Source organism: Phocoena phocoena, chromosome 11 (assembly GCF_963924675.1).
Source record: "Phocoena phocoena chromosome 11, mPhoPho1.1, whole genome shotgun sequence".
In the NCBI taxonomy this organism is placed as follows: Eukaryota; Metazoa; Chordata; class Mammalia; order Artiodactyla; family Phocoenidae; genus Phocoena; species Phocoena phocoena.
The window spans coordinates 72,656,592-72,677,554 of NC_089229.1; the positions used below are offsets into that span (position 1 = coordinate 72,656,592).

The 20,963-nt window shown below is 32.6% G+C and overlaps 1 protein-coding gene across 1 annotated transcript in view; it reads right to left on the reverse strand.

The window, feature by feature from the left end:
- The window catches only part of REDIC1 (regulator of DNA class I crossover intermediates 1), a 71,407-nt gene that overhangs the window by 41,431 nt on the left and 9,013 nt on the right, over positions 1-20,963 (reverse strand). Inside the window, 4 exon segments of the mRNA XM_065888107.1 lie at positions 13,537-13,647; positions 15,871-16,076; positions 20,288-20,336; positions 20,745-20,877. Of these exon segments, the coding sequence (XP_065744179.1) occupies positions 13,537-13,647; positions 15,871-16,076; positions 20,288-20,336; positions 20,745-20,877 (499 nt within the window).

The window sequence follows — 20,963 nt, forward strand, 5'->3', positions numbered from 1 at the left end:
TAAGATAAATCCATCCAGTTTCTTTAACAATTTAATTTTTCCTATAGCTAAATATAAAATTCATGAAAATTATGTACAAAAGTAGTGATAAATTTATTATCTAAATAAAGAGTATTCAACAGAAATTTAATGTATGCCTACTATGTGGTAAGGAGACAATACAGCTTATATTCTAGTGAACAAATATATTAAACAAATAAGATAATTAGCCATTAATAAGTACAATGAATAAAAGAAATAAATAGTTAAACAAATAAAGATAATTATAGTGCCTTTACAAGTGCTACAAAATCACGTGATGGAATAACATGTTGGAGGTCATGTTTCAGATAGTTTGGTCAGGAAAGCCCCTAATAAGGAAGTGATAAATAAGCTAAAAGTACAGAATGATTAGACATGTGAAGAAAGGAGTAAGCACACCCTGGGGAATGGAATAATAACAAATGCAAGGTCTGCAGCATGTTTGGGAAATGAAAAGAGGAGGAATAAAGCTAGATTAGAATCAGTAAAAGAAAACTTATGACTTAAGGCTTAAAAGGTACAAAAGGGCCAAAAATCATGCAGAGCTTTATTTCTGAAAAGACCAATAAAAAACATTGAAAGGTTCCAAGTACAAAAGTAAAATCGACTGCCTTCTGCCTTGGAAAATATCAGTCTGATTGCTGGGTGCTTATGAATTTCAGGTCTTCTGACTACCCAAATGAAGTAAAAAGAACCAGATTTATCCTGCCAACTGACCAAATTAAAAAACTAGACAAAATACATGAGACAATAATTTTCAGACATGGGCCATCAGGTAGAACAGGATAATGATCCCTGAAAGAGAGAAAACAAATCAAATGACTCCTATAACTGCTCCTAGCTTACTACCTTGAGAGTGTATCCAAGCCACAGAATACTTGAATACTTGGAGGGGAAACCTAGTCAGAGCCCACAGATTACCCTTCTTGAGGAAATAGGGCTGGGGGTTCAGGGAGACTATAGAAAATAGAGTTCACAGGGCAGAGTACCATGAAGGAGTGTGTTTCAAAAAAAGGAAGCTCCAGAGATCTACAGAGAGTTCTCAAATCTTTAACCAAGTACTGACCAGCACATACATATGAAGCAATTAGTCAAGGCTGGGAAAAGAACCACCCAACATGAGAAGATGGAACAATTCCAGGAACTCACACAAAGATGGGAAATTTTGTGTTCTCATCAACCAGAGTGGAAAACCTTGTAATTCAAAGGAAATTGGAGAGGACTCAGAAGAGTATAGCCTCAGCAGAGGGCAAATTAACCACAGACTGAAGGTGTATCTGGTCCTGCTTAACAAAGTTTAAAGCAACCCTCAATAAAATCATACTACTTCCAAGTAACTGAACTGTATCCCAGAACTAAGCTTAAGATGATCTATAGGATTACAAGATTTCCAGAAACCAAAAAGATAATTCACAATGTATAGAATCTAAACAAAATTTGCAAGAATGCAAAGAAGCAGAAAGTTACAATCTGTAATGAGGAGGAAAATCAGTTAGTAGAAATAGACTAAGAAATGACACAAAATGATATAATTTATAGACAAAGACATTAAGAGAGTTATCCTGTGTTCCCTATATTCAAGAAGCTAAAGGAAAGACTGAGCATATTGAATAGATACAAGGAAAATAAAGAGTTAAATCATATTTCTAGAGATGAAAAATACACTGAATAAATTTACCAGTATTAGATACCAAAGAAGATACAATTAGTGAATTTGAAAATCTAACAATATATATAAAATGAAAGGAGAGGGAAAAAATGGAAAATGAATAGAGCATCAGCAAACTGTTACAAAACTTCAGTTGGACTACTTTACATATTATTTGGGATCCCAAAGAAGAGAGGAGATGAATCAGAAAAAATATTTGAAAAATTAATGACTGAATTTTTTCCAAATTTTGTAAAAACAGTAAGTCCACAGATCCAAGAAGCTCAATACAGCCCAGACACAAGAAATAGGAAACAAACATCCGAATCCTAATGGAGAGAAATCCATAGTAGAAAATCTGTGGTAGAGAATCTACCATGAAAAATCTTAAAAACAGAGAAAATTGTATATTATATATACACAGATATTAAGATAAGAATGACAGCAAACTTCTAGTTGGAAACAATGGTACTCAAAGACATTTTTCAAAAAGAAGAGAACAATAAAGACTTAAAAATATACGAGATGAATTAATCACCAGCAGACCCACACTATAAAAAATGTTAAAGAAAGTCTTTTAAACAGAAGGAAGATGTCACCAGATATAAATCTAGAGCTGCACAAAATAATGAAGACCACCAAAAATGATAAATTTGAACTGAATATAAAAAATTGTTTTCTTATTTTTTAACTCTCTAAAACAAAAAGAATAATGGATTTATAACATATATATAAGTAAAATGTATGAATACAACAACACAAAGGCTAAAGGAAAGAAACAGAAGCATACCATTATAAGTCTCATATTATATTTGAATTGGCATAATATAACTTGAAGACAGTCCATGATAAATTAAATATATACTATAAAATCTAAAGCAATCACTGAAAAACAAAAAACAAGTTATATCTAATAAGCCAACAAAAGGGATAAATTAAGTCATAGAAAATACTCAAAAGGCAGAAAAAGAGGGAAGGGGAACAAAATTATATGGGACAAATAAAAAACAGCTAGCAAGAGAACAGACTTAAACCCAACCATATAAATTGTCACATTAAATGTAAATGATATTCTTAACAGTAATACATCTCAATAAATTTGAAAGGATTCAAATCACATAAAGCATCTGCCTTGTCCACAATATAATTAATTTAGAAAGATAACAGAAAAGCCTTGAGGTTTCTAGGAACCAAACAACAAACTTCTAAATAATTAATTGATTGTAAATGAAATCAAAAGGAAAATTATAATTTTTTTAACTGAATGAAAATTAAAACAAAACATTTCAAACTTGTAGGATATAGCAAAAGCAGTGGTTAATGGGAAACTGATAGCACTAAACACACACACACACACACACACACACACACACAAACACACACACAGAAAAGAAAAAATGGTCTCAATTCAATGACCTCAGCTTTCACCTTAAGAAACCAGAAAAAAAAAGAGCAAATTAAATCCAAATTAAATAGACAAATGGAAATAAAAGCAGAATTCAATGAAATGAATACTAGAAAAATAAGAAATATGTGAAATTGAAAGTTAATTCGTTTAGAAGATAAGTAAACTTGGCCAGTCCCTAATCAGAATAATCAGGAGAAAAAAAGAAGATGTTATCAATGAGAGAAAAGACATCACTACAGATGTTAAAGATGTTAAATGCATTGTAAGGGGATATTATGAATAACTTGAAGTCAATAAATTCTACAACAGATTAAATGAATACTTTTTTTATTCAATACAAATTATCAAATCTCACTAAAAATAATCTGACTAGCCTGTATCTAGTAAGAAATGAAATTTAGAGTAAAAAATAAACATTCCCACAAAAAGAACTCCTCAGTGATGAACTGTGCCAGACATTTAAAGAGTAAATTATACCAAAGCTACACAAACTTTCAGAAAATTACATTGGAGGGGTTACTTCCCAACTCATTCTATGACATTGGCATTAGGCTGATATCAAAATCAGACCAAGATATTAAAATAAAAAGAAACCTAGAAAACAATATCTTTCAAAATTTTCTAACAAAATTTTAGCAAATCAAATCCAAGAATGCATAACCAGGATAGCATGCTGTGACCAAGTGGGGTTTATCTCAGGAACACAAGACTGATTTAACATTAAAAAATTAATCGATGAGGAGCAGAACCTCTGGAATTGATAGAGAAACTTGGCAAATTCTTCCCCACTCTAAGCAACAACAGAACCAAATAACATTTGCAAAAAAAACTATTTCAGAATCTGGGGAGTGACCAAAGGTATACAATAAACTGAGAAGGAGGTAAAACTACTAAACCTTAGTAGGAAAAGTGGGAGTCTGTGGAGTTTTAGCCTTGGGCTGTTTCCCTCCATCCCCAGCTCCACGGCTGGTAGCACTACCAAGGCTAGGCAGTTTGGAGGTGGGTATGGGGGAGCCCCATGACCAGGGAATTTGTCAAAATCGATCATTATCTTGGTGGCAGACCATCAGAATAGGCTAACATTGCAGCTGCCTAAGGCTATAATACTTGGAGAAAGCAAAAAACGATCAAGAAATTTCATGGAGAGATCTAGAAAACAAATACGCTTTCATAAACTCTCAGCCATCACTGGTGGTCTGGAAAGCTGCAAATATGTATAAGGCTGTGAGCATACACAGGAGAGAGCAATCAGAAAAAATATGTAAAAAATATTTGAAAAATTAATGACTGAATTTTTTCCAAATTTTGTAAAAACAATAAGAAGTCCACAGATCCAAGACGCTCAACACAGTCCAAATACAAGAAATAGAAAACAAACATCCTAATCCTAATGGAGAGAAATCCACTGTAAAAAATCTTGGTAGAGAATCCACGATAAAAGAATCTTAAAAACAGAGAAAATTATATATTATATATACACAGATATTAAGATAAGAATGACAGCAAACTTCTAGTTGGAAACAATGTCACTCAAAGACATTTTTCAAAATGTCTTTGAAAAATAACACTCATCCTGGCTGAATGTGAGGTATCCACTCATACCTGGCTGAATATAAGGTCTTATGCCCAGGAGGAAGTCTTATTAGCTCAAGGTGTTTAAACACAACCTTCAACTAATCATTGGTTGACCTCTAAGCACTGCTTTACAGATTTAAATGTCTATATTAGAAGAGAAGAAAAATATCAAATCAATAAGTTAAGCTTACACCCTAAGAAACTAGAAAAAAAAGGAGGCCAAACTAAATCCAAAGTAAGTAGAAAAAGAAAATGATAAACATTAGGGCAGAAATGGAATAGAAAAAAAAATAGAGAAAACTGATGAAACTCAAAACTTAGCAAATAAAATTAGCAAATCTTTAGTTATACTGACCAAGAAAAAAAGTAGAAAAGACACAGATCTGGAATTAAACAGGTTAAACAAGGATATCAACACTTACATTATAGAAATTAAAAGGACTTCAAGGGACTACTATGAACAACTTTATGCAAACAAATTATACAACTTAGATGAAATGGATGAATTCCTATAAAAACACACATTAACACAAAGTACTCAAGAAGAAATTTTAAAATCTGATTAGACCTATAACAACTAAAAATAAAAGAATTATTAGTTAAATGTCTTCCCACTAAGAAAAGGCCAGGTGCAAAAATACGTAAAGAAGAAATAACCAGTCCTCCACAAATTCTTCCATTAAATAGAGGAGGAAAGGCTTTCCAACTTGTTCTATGAAGCCAGAAGTATTACTCTGTTACCAAAGCCAGACAAAGACATCAAAAGAAAATAAAAATTCAGACCAATATTTCTCATGAATATAGATGTAAAAATCATTAAAAAATTAGCAAAATAAATCCAGCATTTTACGAAATGGGTTCTGTAACATAATTAAGCAGCCTTTATCACAGGAAGGCAAGGTGGTTTAACATTTGAAAATAAGGTAATATATATATTAATAGAATAAAGGAAAAAAAACTACATGATAATCTCAAGGGACACAGAATGAGCATTTGGCAAAAATCCATGATAAAAACTTTCAATAAACTAGGAATAGAGGGCAACCTGACAAAGGGCACCTACAAAAACCTAAAGCTAATATCATTCTTAATAGTGAAAGGCTAAATGCTTTCCCCTAAGACTTGAAACAATGTAAACATGCTCACTCTTGCCACTGCTATTCAGCACTGTATTAGAGGTTCAAGTCACTGCATTCAGGCAACAAAAAGAAGCAAAAGGCATTCAGATTGAAAGGGGAAAGGTAAAAATATCTATATTTATAGACAGCATAATCCAATATGGTGAAAATCCTAAAGAACTCATAAAACTACTAGTAGAACTAATAATACAGCAAGGCCAAAGGATACAATTTCAATATACAAAATTGTATAACTATATACTAGCAATGAATAATCCAAAAATAATATTAACAAAATAATTGCAAAGATATTGGCCTGTAATTTTCTTTTCTGGTAGTGTCTTTGTCTGGTTTTGGTATCAGAGTGATGGTGATGGCTTCATAGAATGTCTTTGGGAGTGTTCCTTCCTCTTCAATCTTTTGGAAGAGTTTGAGAAGGATCAGTACAAGTTCTTCTTTGTATGTTTGGTAGAATTCACCTGTGAAGCCATCTGGCCCTGGACTTATGTTTGTAGGGAGTTGTTTCTTGTTTTTGTATTTTTAATTACAGATTTTATTTCATTTCTAGTGATTGGTCTGTTCAAGTTATCATTTTCTTCTTGACTCAGTCTTGACAAGCTGTATGTTCCTAGAAAGTTGTCCATTTCTTCTAGGTTGTCAAATTTGTTGGCATATAATTGTTCATAGTAATCTCTTATGGATTTTTGTATTTCTGTGGTATCAGTTATGATTTCGCCTTTCATTTCTTATTTTCATTATTTGGGTTTTCTCTCTTTTCTTCGTGAGCCTGGCCAGAGGTTTGTCAATTTTGTTTACCCTTTCAAAGAAGCAATTCTTGGTTATACTGATTTTTTTCTATTGTTTTTAATCTCTATTTTATTTATTTCCTCTCTGATTTTTATTATCTGCTTTCTTCTGCTAACTTTAGGTTTTGTTGGTTCTTCTTTTTCTAATTTTTTTAGGTGTTGGGTTAGGTTGTTTATTTGACATTTGTCTTGTTTCTTAAAGAAGACCTGTACTGCTATGAACTTTCCTTTAAGAACTGCTTTTACTGCATCCCATAGATTTTTGTTTGGTTGTGTTTTCATTGTCATTTGCCTCAAGGCATTTTTAAATTTCTTCCTTGATTTCATCATTGATCCATTGGTTTTTTAGTAAAAAGAAAATTACAGGCCAATATCTTTGATGACTATAGATGCAAAAATTTTCAACAAATTATTAGCAAACCAAATCCAACAACACATAAAAAAGATCATACACCATGACCTAGTTGGATTCATCCCAGGGTCACAAGGATGGTTCAACATATGCAAATTAATCAATGTGATACACCACATCAACCAAAGAAAAGATAAAAACCACATGATCATCTCAATAGATTCAGAAAATGCATCTGATAAAATTCAACATCCATTAATGATAAAAACCCTTATGAAAGTGGGTATAGAGGGAACATATCTCAACATAATAAAAGCTTTTTATGACAAACCCACAGCCAATATAATACTCAATGGTGAAAAGCTGAAAGCCTTCCTGCTAAAATGTGGACAAAGACAAGGATGCCCACACTCATCACTTCTCTTCAACATAGTACTGGAAGTCCTAGCCACAGCAATCAGAAAAGAAAAAGAAATAAAAGGTATTCACATTGGTAGGGAAGAGGTAAAATTGTCATTATATGCAGATGGCCATGATATTATATATAGAAAACCCTAAAGACTCCATACAAAAACTACTAGAATTGATAAATTCAGCAAGGTAGCAGGATACAAGATTAACACACAGAAATCAGTTGAATTTCTTTATACTAACAATGAAATATCAGAAAGGGAATGTAAAAAAATCAATACCTTTTAAAATCACATTAAAAAAAAACACAAAACTTAGGAATCAACCTCACCAAGGAGGTGAAAGACATATGTTGAGAACTACAAAACATTAATAAAGGAAATCTTAAAAATAATGCAAAGAAATGGAAAGATATCCCATGTTCTTGGAATGGAAGAATTAATACTGTTAAAATGGCCACACTACTCAAAGCAATCTACAGATTTAAGGTTATCTCTATCAAATTACCCATGACACTTCTCACAGAACTAGAACAAATAATCCTAAAATTTATATGGAACCATGGGAGACCCAGAATTGCCAAAACAATCCTGAGGAAAAAGAACAGAGCAGGAGACATGACCCTCCCAGACTTCAGACAATACTACAAAGCTACAGTAATCAAAACAGTGTGGTATTGGCACAGAAACAGACATATGGATCAATGGAACAGAATAGAGAGCCCAGAAATAAACCCACATGCTTATGGACAATTAATCTTTGACAAAGGAGGCAAGAATACACAATAAAAGACAAGTCTCTTCAGCAAGTAGTATTGGGAAATTTGGACAGCCACATGTAAATAAAGTTAGAACACACGCTCACACCATACACAAAAATAAACTCAAAATGGCTTAAAGACTTAAATATAAGACAAGATACCATAAAACTCCTAGCAGAGAACATAGTTATAACATTCTCTGACATAAATTGTACCAGTGTTTTCTTAGGTCAGTCTCCCAAGGCAATAGAAATAAAAGCAAAAATAAACAAATGGGACCTAATCAAACTTGTAAGCTTTTGCACAGCAAAGGAAACCATAAGCAAAATGAAAAGACAAACTATGGATTAGGAGAAAATATTTGCAAATAATACAACTGACAAGGGCTTAATTTCCAAAATATACAAGCAGCTCCTACAATTCAGTAACAACAAAAAAAAACCCAATCAAAAAATGGGCAGAAGACCTAAATAGACAATTCTCCAAAGAAGACATACATATGGCCAATAGGCACACGAAAATATGCTCAACGTTGCTAATTCTTAGTGAAATGCAAATCAAAACTACAATGAAGTATAACCTCACACCATTCAGAATGGCCATCATTAAAAAGGCTACAAATAAATGCTGGAGAGGTTGTGGAGAAAAGGGAACCCTCCTACGCTATTGGTAGGAATGTAATTTGGTACAGCCACTCTGGAAAACAGTATGGAGGTTCCTCAAAAAACCTAAAAATAGAGTTTCCATATGATCTAGCAATCCCACTTCCTGGCATATACCCAGAAAAAATTATAATTCAAAAAGATACCTGCACCCCTATATTCATAGCAGCACTATTTACAATAGCCAAGACATGGAAACAACCTAAATGTCCACTGATGGATGAATGGATTAAGATATATATGTAATGGAATATCAGTCAGCCATAAAAAAGAATAAAATAATGCCACTTGCAACAACATGGATGGACCTAGAGATCATCACACTAAGTGAAGTAAGTCAGAAAGAGAGAGACATACCATATGATATCACTTATATGTGGAATCTAAAATATGACACAAATTGACATATATATGAAACGGAAACAGACTCACAGACATAGAGAACAGACTTGTGGTTGCCAAGGGGCTGCTGGGGGGAGGGAAGGATTGGGAGTTTGGGATTAGTAGATGCAAACTATTATATATAGGATGGATAAACAACAAGGTCCTACTGTACAGAACAGGGAACTATATTCAATATCCTGTGATAAACCATAATGGAAAAGAATATGGAAAAGAATATATATATATATATGTGTGTGTTTGTATATATATATACATATATATGTATGTGTGTATAACTGAGTCACTTTGCTGTACAGTAGAAATTAACACAGTATAAACCAACTATACTTCAATAAAACTTAAAAAAAAGAAAATAATTCCAATCACAACAACATAAAGTGAATTAAATATGTAGGAATAAATTTAACAATATAACCATGAGGCTTATACACTGAAAACTACTGTAAATTACTGAGAAAAATTAAAGAAGATTAAATAAAATAGAATATTATTTAGCCATAAAAAGAAAATCCTGGGCCTCCCTGGTGGCGCAGTGGTGGAGACTGCACCTACTGATGCAGGGGACACAGGTTTGTGCCCCGGTCCAGGAAGATCCCATATGCCATGGAGCGGCTGGGCCTGTGAGCCATGGCCACTGAGCCTGCGCATCCGGAGCCTGTGCTACGCAACAGGAGAGGCCACAACGGTGAGAGGCCCGCGTACCGCAAAATAAAAAAAAAAAAAGAAAATCCTTCTATTTTGACAACATGAAAGAACATGGAGGATATTTTGCTAAGTGAAAAGTCAGACACAGAAAGACAAATATTGTATATCTTACTTATATGTAGAATCTAAAAAGCCAAACTCAAAAACGCAGAGAGTAGAATGGTGGTTGCCAGGGGCTGGGAAGTGGGAGAAATGGGAAATATTGGTCAAAGGGTACAAATTTCTAGTTATAAGATGAATAAGTTCTGGGGATCTAGTGTACAGCATGGTGACTATAGTTCTTAATACTATATTTACACTGGAAATTTGTTAACAGAGTAGATCTTAAGTGGTCTTACCACACATACAACAATGATAACTATGTGAGGTGATGGATGTGTTAATTAGCTTGATTGTGGTAATCATTTCAAAATGTGTATGTATATTAAATCATCACAGTGAACACTTTAAATATATATAATTTTTATTTGTCAGTTATGTTATTAAAGCTGGAGAGAAAGAAAATCACACTTCAAACACACTGGAAGGCTCTCTCATGTCCCTCGAAGTCCATAACTCTCAAAAGTAACCACCATTCTGATTACTGTTGCTATACATTATTTTAGCCTGTCTTTGAGCTTCATTTAAATTGAATTATACAATGGTTCTCTTTTTGTGTTGAGATTTATTCATGTTCTTGCTTGCTATTACATATATTAGCAGTCCATTCTTTTTCTTTTCCATGTACTATTCCATTACATGAATATTATATAATATTCTATTATTAATGGACTTCTGGGTTAGTTGAAGTTTGGGGCTATTAAGAATAAAGCTCCTATGACATACAGAAAAATCAATTAGGAGGAAAATTTCATGCTCATGGATTGGAAGAATCACTTTGTTAAAATTGTTTAATTTGATTGTTAAAATGTTAAAATTTCTCCCAAATTGATCTATAGATTCAACATAATCCCTATAAAAATCCAATTAAACTTTTTTTTTCCCCAGAAACTGACCGGGTGATCCTAAAACTTATATGAAAATGCAAAGGGCTAAGACAACCTAAAACACTTTTGAAAAAACAAATTGGAGGACTAATACAAGTCCCAATTTCAAAACTTATACTAAAGCTTTAGTATACAGTGTGACAAACAAAGATAGACATGATTGATAAATAAAACAGAATTGAGATTACAGGGAAAACAAAACACATTTTTGGTCAATTAATTTTCAATAAAAGTCCCAAAGCACTCAGTGGGGAAAAGTTATTCTTCTCTTTCCACAAATGCAAATGGTGAAATTAAATCCTTACCTCACACCATACATAAAAATTAACTCAAAAATATTAGATTGAGGGGCTTCCCTGGTGGCACACTGGTTGAGAGTCTGCCTGCCGATGCAGGGGACATGGGTTCATGTCCCAGTCCGGGAGGATTCCACATGCCGCGGAGCGGCTGGGCCCGTGAGCCATGGCCGCTGAGCCTGCGTGTCCAGAGCCTGTGCTCTGCAACGGGAGAGGCCTGCGTACCGCAAAAAAAAAAAAAAAAAAAAAAAAAAAAATTAGATTGAGGGCTTACCTGGTGGCGCAGGGGTTAAGAATCCGCCTGCCAATGCAGGGGACATGGGTTCAAGCCCTGGTCCAGGAAGATCCCCATATGCCATGGAGCAACTAAGCCCATGCGCCACAACTACTAAGCCTGTGCTCTAGAGCTCACAAGCCACAACTACTGAACCCATGTGCCACAGCTACTGAAGCCTGTGCACCTAGAGCCTGTGCTCCACAACAAGAGAAGCCACCACAATGAGAAGCCTGTGCACCTCAACAAAGAGTAGCCCCCGCTCGCCACAACTAGAGAAAGCCTGCACACAGCAATGAAGACCCAACACAGCCAAAAATAAATAAATAAAATAAATTTAAAAATAAAATAAAATAAAAAATATTAGATTGAAAACTACAAGACAGAAGAAAACATAAGAGACAATCTTCCTGGCCTTGTCTTAGGCAAAGATTTGTTAACTTTGACACCATATGCATGATTCATAAATTAAAAAATTAATAAATGTGATTTCATCAAAATTAAAACCTTTGTAAAAAAGTTTGGTGTCAAAAAGACACCATTAAGAAAACGAAAAGGGTAAGCATTTCACCAAAGATACATAAATGGCTAGGAAGCACATGAAAAGATGCTAACATCATTAGTCACTAGGGAAATGCAAAATTAAAACCCCAATGAGACACCATTACATGTTGACTAGAATGGTGTAAATTTAAAAAAACTGATTGTACCAAGTGTTGTCAAATATGTGTTGCAAATGGAACTCTCAATCATTGCTCATGGGAATGTAAAAATGACACAAATCACTTGGGAGAACAGTCTGTCAGTTTCTTGAAAAGTTAAACATACACATACTATATGACCCAGCTATTCCACTTGTAGATATTTACCCAAAATAAATGAAAGCGTATGTCCAAACGAAGATTTCAGCAACAATGTTCATAGTAGCTTTACTTGGAATAGCCAAAACTGGGAGAAAAACATCCAAATGTCCATCAACAGATGAATAAATTGTGCTATGTCCATACAATGGAATACTACTCAGCAATAAAAAGAAACAGACATTGATATATATAATAAACAATATAGATGAATCTCAATTATGCTGAATGAAAAAAGCTAAACAAAAAAAAGGGAGAACATACTGTATGATGCCACTTAAAGACTAATCAATAGTGGCAGAAAGCAGATCAGCAGTTGTCTTGGGACGGGAGTAAGGGATGTGAAGTGACCAGAAGAAGCGATTAAAAAGGTGCCCAAGAAACTACTGGAGATGATAAATAAGTTCATTATTTTTAACACAGGTCAAAACTTATTGAAGTGCACATTTCAGATAAGTTCACTTTGTTGTACGTTGATTATACATTAATAAAGTTGTAAAAAAAATTTATCTCAGGACAAAGAGAAAATAAAAAGAACTGTTTTGTGGCTATTACAATTCTCCAGGCAAGAAGCAGTGGTTGCTTAGACTGGGATGGAACCCTTTGAGATGAAAATGTAAGTAAATAATTTTAAAGTTTATCAGAATACAGAAATGACAATACTTTGTTGGTGAAATGTATATTGGAAGATGAAGAAAAGGAAGGAATAGAGGACAACTTTTATTTTGGCTTAAGCAGCTGAGTAAATAGTGTTGCCTTTTACTAACATGAAGAAGACTGGGGTAGGATTACAGAGTCAAGGTTTCTCACCACAATTACCAAGAGTAATTCAAACTGGTTTGACAAGTTCAATGGATTTAAAACAAATAACTAGGGTTTATATATAGACATCTAGAAAATAAAAATAAGACACTGACCAACTATCATAAATATGAAAAAGAAATTAATATGATACAACACAGCAAAAGAAACAAGTAATTCATGGAGATTATAAAACAGGTACAAAACACCTTGGTCACAAATATGTTTTAAAATAAATAAATGAAAGGTAAATGTGCACATTAGAAAATAATTACTTATAAGTGTTTTAGTGAAATGCTACATTTTACTGATAGTGTTTTTTTCTAGAAGTAATATTTAGGTCTGCTTACATTTCTAACAAAAAATATTTGTATCTATTAAAAGTCAAATTAATAATTCAAGGAAAGAATGCTACAGGTTCTTTATTATGTTCAACATCTTTGCTTACCTGTTTAATCTTTCAAGTAATGGTCCAAATTGTGCTGTTTCATACGATGGACTGAAAGTATCTTGACTTTCATTTAATTTAGAAACCAAGGAATTAGAATAATTAACACTACTGAGCTGCAAAAAGAAAGGAAGAGCCTGACAAAGTGGTAAATGTACATATATACAAGTTAAATTATTTATCACAAATGTCATTTAAGTGAACATATATATACAAAAATGTATTATTTTAGTCTAAAATAAAGTAATTGTGTCCTAATTGAAAACAAAATAAATACTGTTATAACAATGAAAGCAATATCAGTATTTGAGTAATTATTGAAATAACAGGGTTGATACTATGGTCAGCTAAACATTTTCTCAGAGATTAAAAAAAAAAATTTAAAAAATACCCAGTACACCAGGATCTTGAGTAAATAAAAGTTAAATTTCTCTGACAAAAAATACATTATCTCTCCCAAGAAAACAGCTATACTTATCTCAGTTTTTCCATTTACTGAGTAATTTTATACTGCTACTTTAATATTTCCAAATATCAATATCATTGAGTACAAAATGGAGAAAGTGTTGGAAGACTATTGTGAAAAGCAGTTGAGATAATCCATTTATTAATGTGGAAAGTACCATATAAATATATTATATTGGCTCAGCACTAACCTATCCAGCAACAATAGTTTATATCTGTAGTATATATTTATCTACAAGTCATCAAACATAGAAATGACAAGTCCAAAGACAATCAGTGACAGAAATAGGAAAAAAAGAGGGGGAGACAAAAAGAGATACTGAAAGTCTTAAAAAAAAAAAAGGTCTGAAGTGAGGGAGAGCTGAAAATAAAGTATGATAATACATCTTACATCTCAGCCTCAGAGAGACAGTGACAGAGGTGCAGAGACAAAGGTGCATCCCTTGAAGTGAGAAACAAACAAACAAATCAAAAGAGAAGGGAATATTATATATGAGCTCAAATACTACTTTTCTAGGGAAGTGAGAAGTGAGCCCCAGACCAGTTTTTCTTCTAAAATGTTTTTTCAACTCAATTTCTTTTTTATCATATAATTTCATTTTAATTCTTCTCACTTTTCTTGAAATCCCTCCAAGTGAACTATTAAATACTTCATTAAAAGGTCACAATGTGACAATATGCCTTGGACAGGGACATTAAACTCTCTTTTTCTCTTCTGTCATATTAAGAATAACATTATTTACCCCTCTGGAGATAATCACTAACCTGCAGTCTGTAAGTAGGAGATTACAGAGCATTTCATTCTCTAGCCTATAAACTATTTAACAGAATAAGGATGAGTTATAAGCTGATCTAGGATGCAAGTTTTAGTCTTATAAAATACAAACTGAATGGGTACTTGGATGTTTTTCACTGCATCTTTCAAAAATTATTGGGTGCTCAAATTAATAAGGCTAACACATATCACTGAAACATAATACTTCATTTTCTCTCTTCTGAAAAACAGAAAACATACTTTAATAAAATTGAATCATGTTACATATTATATATAACTATAATATAGCATGATATATAACTATAATTTATAAATTTATAATTATAAATTAATTTTAAAATAATAACTACATAAATATGGCATAAAACTACTACATGCTAAAAATGGGAGAAATTCAAACTAAATATTCCTATTAATAAGACTGTTTATACAACCATTTTCCTATCATTATACATTAGTAATCTTTAATAATTTTATTTTTAAACTCTATATAAATTTAATAAAAAATCATTTCTTGATGTTCTATGGCAGATATATTTCAGAATTTTAAATTTTGGACATTTTCATATTTTTACTTTAGAGCACACAATGATTGAACAATATTTTAGCACTACACATCTCTATATAAATATATTTGTATAATTATAATTGAAGTGCATATAACGTTGTTATCTGACAAATCATAAAAAGAATCAAGCCATCACAACTCATACTTTAACAGGCTACTATGATATCACTGAGATTATGTACTCCTATTCACAAGAGCCTTTCCATAACATGTCTACCGGGCCACCATTACATCACCAACTAGATATTTACTGTGATTACAATCATACTACTATATAACACACTGAACGATTTTCAATTTCACTATCAATTTTATAAAAAATGATTCTTTTCAAAGATTTTTAAAGAACACTCCAGTTTTTGGATTCATAATCTTCTACAGTGCAGAGAATTAAGTTTTTGACCTTTGAGGAACTATTACACTTATTTTAGCTATATCTATAGCAATTCGCAACTAATATTTTTAAATCTATAAAAAGAGAAAGGAATATATCATAAAAATATAATAATATCAAAATGCTAAGAACTCGTGATCCAAAGATATCTGTTCATTCTGCTTCTCTTCATATGCAACTTTCTGAAGACTAGGTGCTATTCTGGGAATGAAATTTAGTTTTGTAATATTTCTATTGGAAGATAATTCAGCTGAAAAAGATGGTGGAGTGAAACTGCAGTTTTCTGTTCTGTTGAATTGAGGTCCAAACATTCTATATGAGTCCATGACTTGTGATGACTATATGAAAGAAGATACAATAATTTGGTTTGCCAAAATGTAAAAACCAGAGAAGATGAAAGTGAAAATAGAAGTGCAAAAAGATCATGGGTTGCAGAAAAAGTCCCAAGGAAAGGCAAGCCCATCAGTAATGGACAAGACTTATTAAGAAAAGAGAGGTTGTCAACTAAGATTATACTTAAGAGCTCCTTTTCATTTGCCTTTATCACACTTGGTCCCCTCCATCCTCAAGCCCCATTCTCCTACATGCCGTCTCCTAAAGATGGGAAACCTGAGTTTCATTAACCCACATTACAGGTGAAAAGATTTCCAAGAGATTTTAGTATCACAGTTATCTTTCTCTAGTATAACTTTAGCAATTCGAAGGAAAGAAAGGGTAATGAATAATATAGCCTTAGACCTTAATATTTCAAGCTTTAATCACAATCTGTGCATTTTCTAATTGATTAAAATTTTATTTGCTAAAAGTAGTTCTAAGAGGGAAGTTTATAGTGATACAAGTTTACCTCAGAAAACAAGAAAAACCTCAAACAACCTAACCTTACACCTGAAGCAACTAAAGAGAGAAGAACAAACAAAACCCAAAGTTAGTAGAAGGGAAAAAAATCATAAAGATCAGAGCAGAAATAAATGGGATAGAGACCAAGGAAACAATAGAAAAGATCAATGAAATTAAAAGCTGGTCCTTTGAAAAGATAAACAAAATTGATAAACCTTTAGCCAGACTCATAAAGAAAAAGGGGAGGGCACCCAAAGCAATAAAATTAGCAATGAAAAAGAAGTTACAAACAACACCACAGAAATACAAAGGACCATAAGAGACTGCTACAAACAACTATATGCCAAGAAAATGGACAACCTAGAAGGAATGTACAAATTCTTAGACAGGTACAATCTTCCAAGACTGAACCAAGAAGAAATAGAAAATATGACAGACCAATCATAAGTACTGAAATTGAATCTGTGATTTAAAAACTCCCAACAAACAAAAGTCCAGGACCAGATGACTTAACAGGAGAATTCTGCCAAATATTTAGAGAAGAGTTAACATCTACCCTTCCGAAACTATTCCAAAAAATTGCAGAGAAAGGAACACTTCGAAATCATTCTATGAGGCCACCATCACCCTGATACAGAAACCAGACAAAGACACCTTCAAAAAAGAAAATTACAGGCCAATATCACTGATGAACTTAGATACAAAAATCCTCAACAAAATATTGGCAAATCGAAACCAACAATACATTAAAAGGATCATACACCATGATCAAGCGGGATTTATACCAGGGATGCAAGGATTTTTCAATATCCACAAATTAATCAGCGTGATACACCACATTAACAAACTGAAGAATAAAAACCATATGATCATCTCAATAAATACAGAAAAAGCTTTTGATAAAATTCAACATCCCTTGATGATAAAAACTCTCCAGAAAGTGGTCATAGAGGGAACATACCTCAACATAATAATGGCCATATATGACAAACCCACAGATAACATCATACTCAACAGTGAAAAGCTGAAAGCATTTCCTCTAAGATCAGGAACAAGACAAGAATGTCCACTCTTGTGGACACAGTTTCTGTCTTTTTTTAAAAGTTCCAAACATAAGCTATATCATATGATATTTATTCAACACAGTTTTAGAAGTCCTAGCCATGGCAATCAGAGAAGAAAAAGAAATAAAAGGAATCCAAACTGGAAAACAGAAAGTAAAACTGTCACTGCACATGACATGATACTATACATAGAAAATCCTAAAGATGCTACCCAAAAACTACTAGAGATCATCAGTGAATTCGGTAAAGTTGCAGGATACAAAATTAATATATAGAAATCTGTTCCATTTCTATATGCTAACAATGAAAGATCAGAAAGAGAAATTAAGGAAACAATCCCATGTACCATTGCATCACAAAGATTAAAATATCTAGGAATAAACCTACCTAAGAAGGCAAAAGACCTGTACTCTGAAAACTATAAGACACTGATGAAAGAAACTGAAGGTGACACAAACAGTTGGAAAGATTACACTGTGTTCCTGGATTGGAAGAATTAATGTTGTTAAAATGACTGCACTGTCCAAGGCAATCTACAGATTCAATGGCAGCCCTACCAAATTACCAATGGAATTTTTCACAGAATTAGAACAAAATTTTTAAAAATTTGTATGGAAACACAAAAGACCCCAAATAGCCAAAGCAATCTTGAGAAAGAAAAACAGAGCTGGAGTAATCAGTCTCCCTGACTTCAGACTACAAAGCTACAGTATTCAAAACGTATGGTACTGGTACAAAAACAGACATATAGATCAATGGAACAGGATAGAAAGCCCAGGAACCTATGGCTAATTAATCTATGATAAAGGAGGCAAGAATATACAATGGAGAAAAGACAGTTTCTTCAGTAAGTGGTGCTGGGGAACCTGGACAGCTACATGTAAAAGAATGAAATTACAACATTCTCTAATACAATGTAAAAAATAAACTCAAAATGGATTAAAGACCTAAATGTAAGATTGGATACTATAAAACTCCTAGAGGAAAACATAGGCAGAACACTCTTTGACATAAATCACAGCGATATCTTTTTGGATCCATCTCTTGGAATAATGGAAATAAAAACAAAAATAAACAAATGGGATCTAATTAAACTTAAACGCTTTTGCAGCAAAGGAAACCATACAAAAATCAAAAGACAACCTACAGAATGGGAGAAAATATTTGCAAGTGATGAGACTGATAAGGGATTAATTTCCAAAATATACAAACAGCTTATACAGCTCAACAGCAAAAAAACAAATAACCTATCAAAAACTGGGTAGTAGATCTAAATAGACATTTCTCCAAAGAAGACATACAGGTAGACAAAAGACACATGAAAAGATGCTCAACATTGCTAATTATTTGAGAAATGAAAATCAAAACTACAATGAGGCATCACCCCAACACCAGTCAGAATGGCCATTAAAAAGTCTACAAACAATAAATGCTGGAGAGGGTGTGGAGAAAAGGGAACCCTCCTACACACTGTTGGTTGGAATGTAAACTGATACAGCCACTTTGGAGAACAGTATGAAGGTTCCTTAAAAACTAAAAATAGAGCTACCAGATGATCCTGCAATCCTACTCCTGGGCATATATCTGGGGAAAACCATAATCCGAAAAGATAAATACACCCAAATGTTCTTTGCAGCACTATTTATAATAGCTGAGATGTGGAAGCAGACCTAAATGTCTACGAATAGATAAATGGATAAAGAAGATGTGGTTTATAGTTACAATGGAGTATTACTCATCCATAAAAAAGAATGAAATAATGTCTTTTGCAGCAACATGGATAGACCTAGAGACTACCAGACTAAGTGAAGTCAGGCAGAGAGAGACAAATATCATATGATATAGCTTATATGTGGAATAAAAAAAAAGATACAAATGAACTTATCTACAAAACAGAAATAGACCCACAGACATAGAAAACAAACTTACAGTTACCAAAGTGGAAAGGGAGGGGGGAATAAATTAAGAAGTTGGAATTAATGTATACACACTAGTATATACAGAATGGATAATCAACAAGTCCTACTGTATAGCACAGAAAAATACACTCAATATTTTGTAATAACCTATAAAGGAAAAGAATCTGAAAGAGAATATATATATATATATATACACATACATACATACATATATATATATATATATATAACTGAATCACTGTGTTGTACACCTGAAACTAACATGACATGCAAATCAACTATACTTCAATTTAAAAAAAAATGTTTAAATTAAAAATTATTTGCTAAAAAAAATCATTTGCAATACTTTAAAAAATAATCTTAGAAACAATGTGAATATTGAAAATCACAATTTGATGTAAAATAAAATAATCTGATCACTATGTTTGAAGAGATGAATTGCTCAATGATCACATGAACCCAAAGTAGGAATCTCCTAATGAATTATCCTTTGCAGTTTGTCAGTAACAAGCAGAATCAAATGTTATGCACGCGTAGGCCTAGTCTACTTTACCAAAACTCCAAATTGTTTCTCATAAGCAATCAGTTAAAATATTTTAATGTATAGGTTCCTTACATTAAAAACTTTTAAAAGAATAATTTTAAGGACTATAATTTTCTCCAGTATTTGAAAAATTTATATCATTTGGTGGCATGTCACAATTGTCAAAAAAAAAAAAAACAACTCACCTGAACTGGATCAAATTCTTCCTTGCTGCTTAGTCTTTGATAGTATATACTAACGAAAATAAAATTTTAAGGTTAAAAATAGAGCTGGCAATAAAATTGACCATCTTTTTATATCTATTTAAAATTCACACTGTTCTACACAAATACTCGAAAACATATGGAACTCTAAGTAACTCTCTTCATTCCAGGGTTATAATATTACTGAGTTTTCTAAAAATTATATTATTACAAGAGAGACATTTTTATGATAAAGAAAGTGAAACTGTGTACAAAAACTTAGTGTGGACATTTGGTCATTTGATAAAGGTCTTAATAGTTTAATAATATTATAACAGCCGAACAAATAAAAACTGAAGCTTAGAAGGATAAATCCTTTGTACATTTTACAATGAATAAATGAGTGTTAATAATGACCCATTTTAAATACCTAATAATATACAACTTAGCTAAAACCTACTTGTTTTCTACATCATCAATGCAGAGGTTAGATGGTACACAGGGAGGCGACATTGGAAGCTCTATATCATGCTTTCTTAGGGGCATTTTTATGTCTCTATTCATATTCATGTGGATTGGTTTTCTCACAGTTTCTATAATGAAAAAAATTACAATTTATAAAAATCTATAAGAATAATAAAATCTTTTAAAAGCGTTGTTTGATATACTATGTTCATTA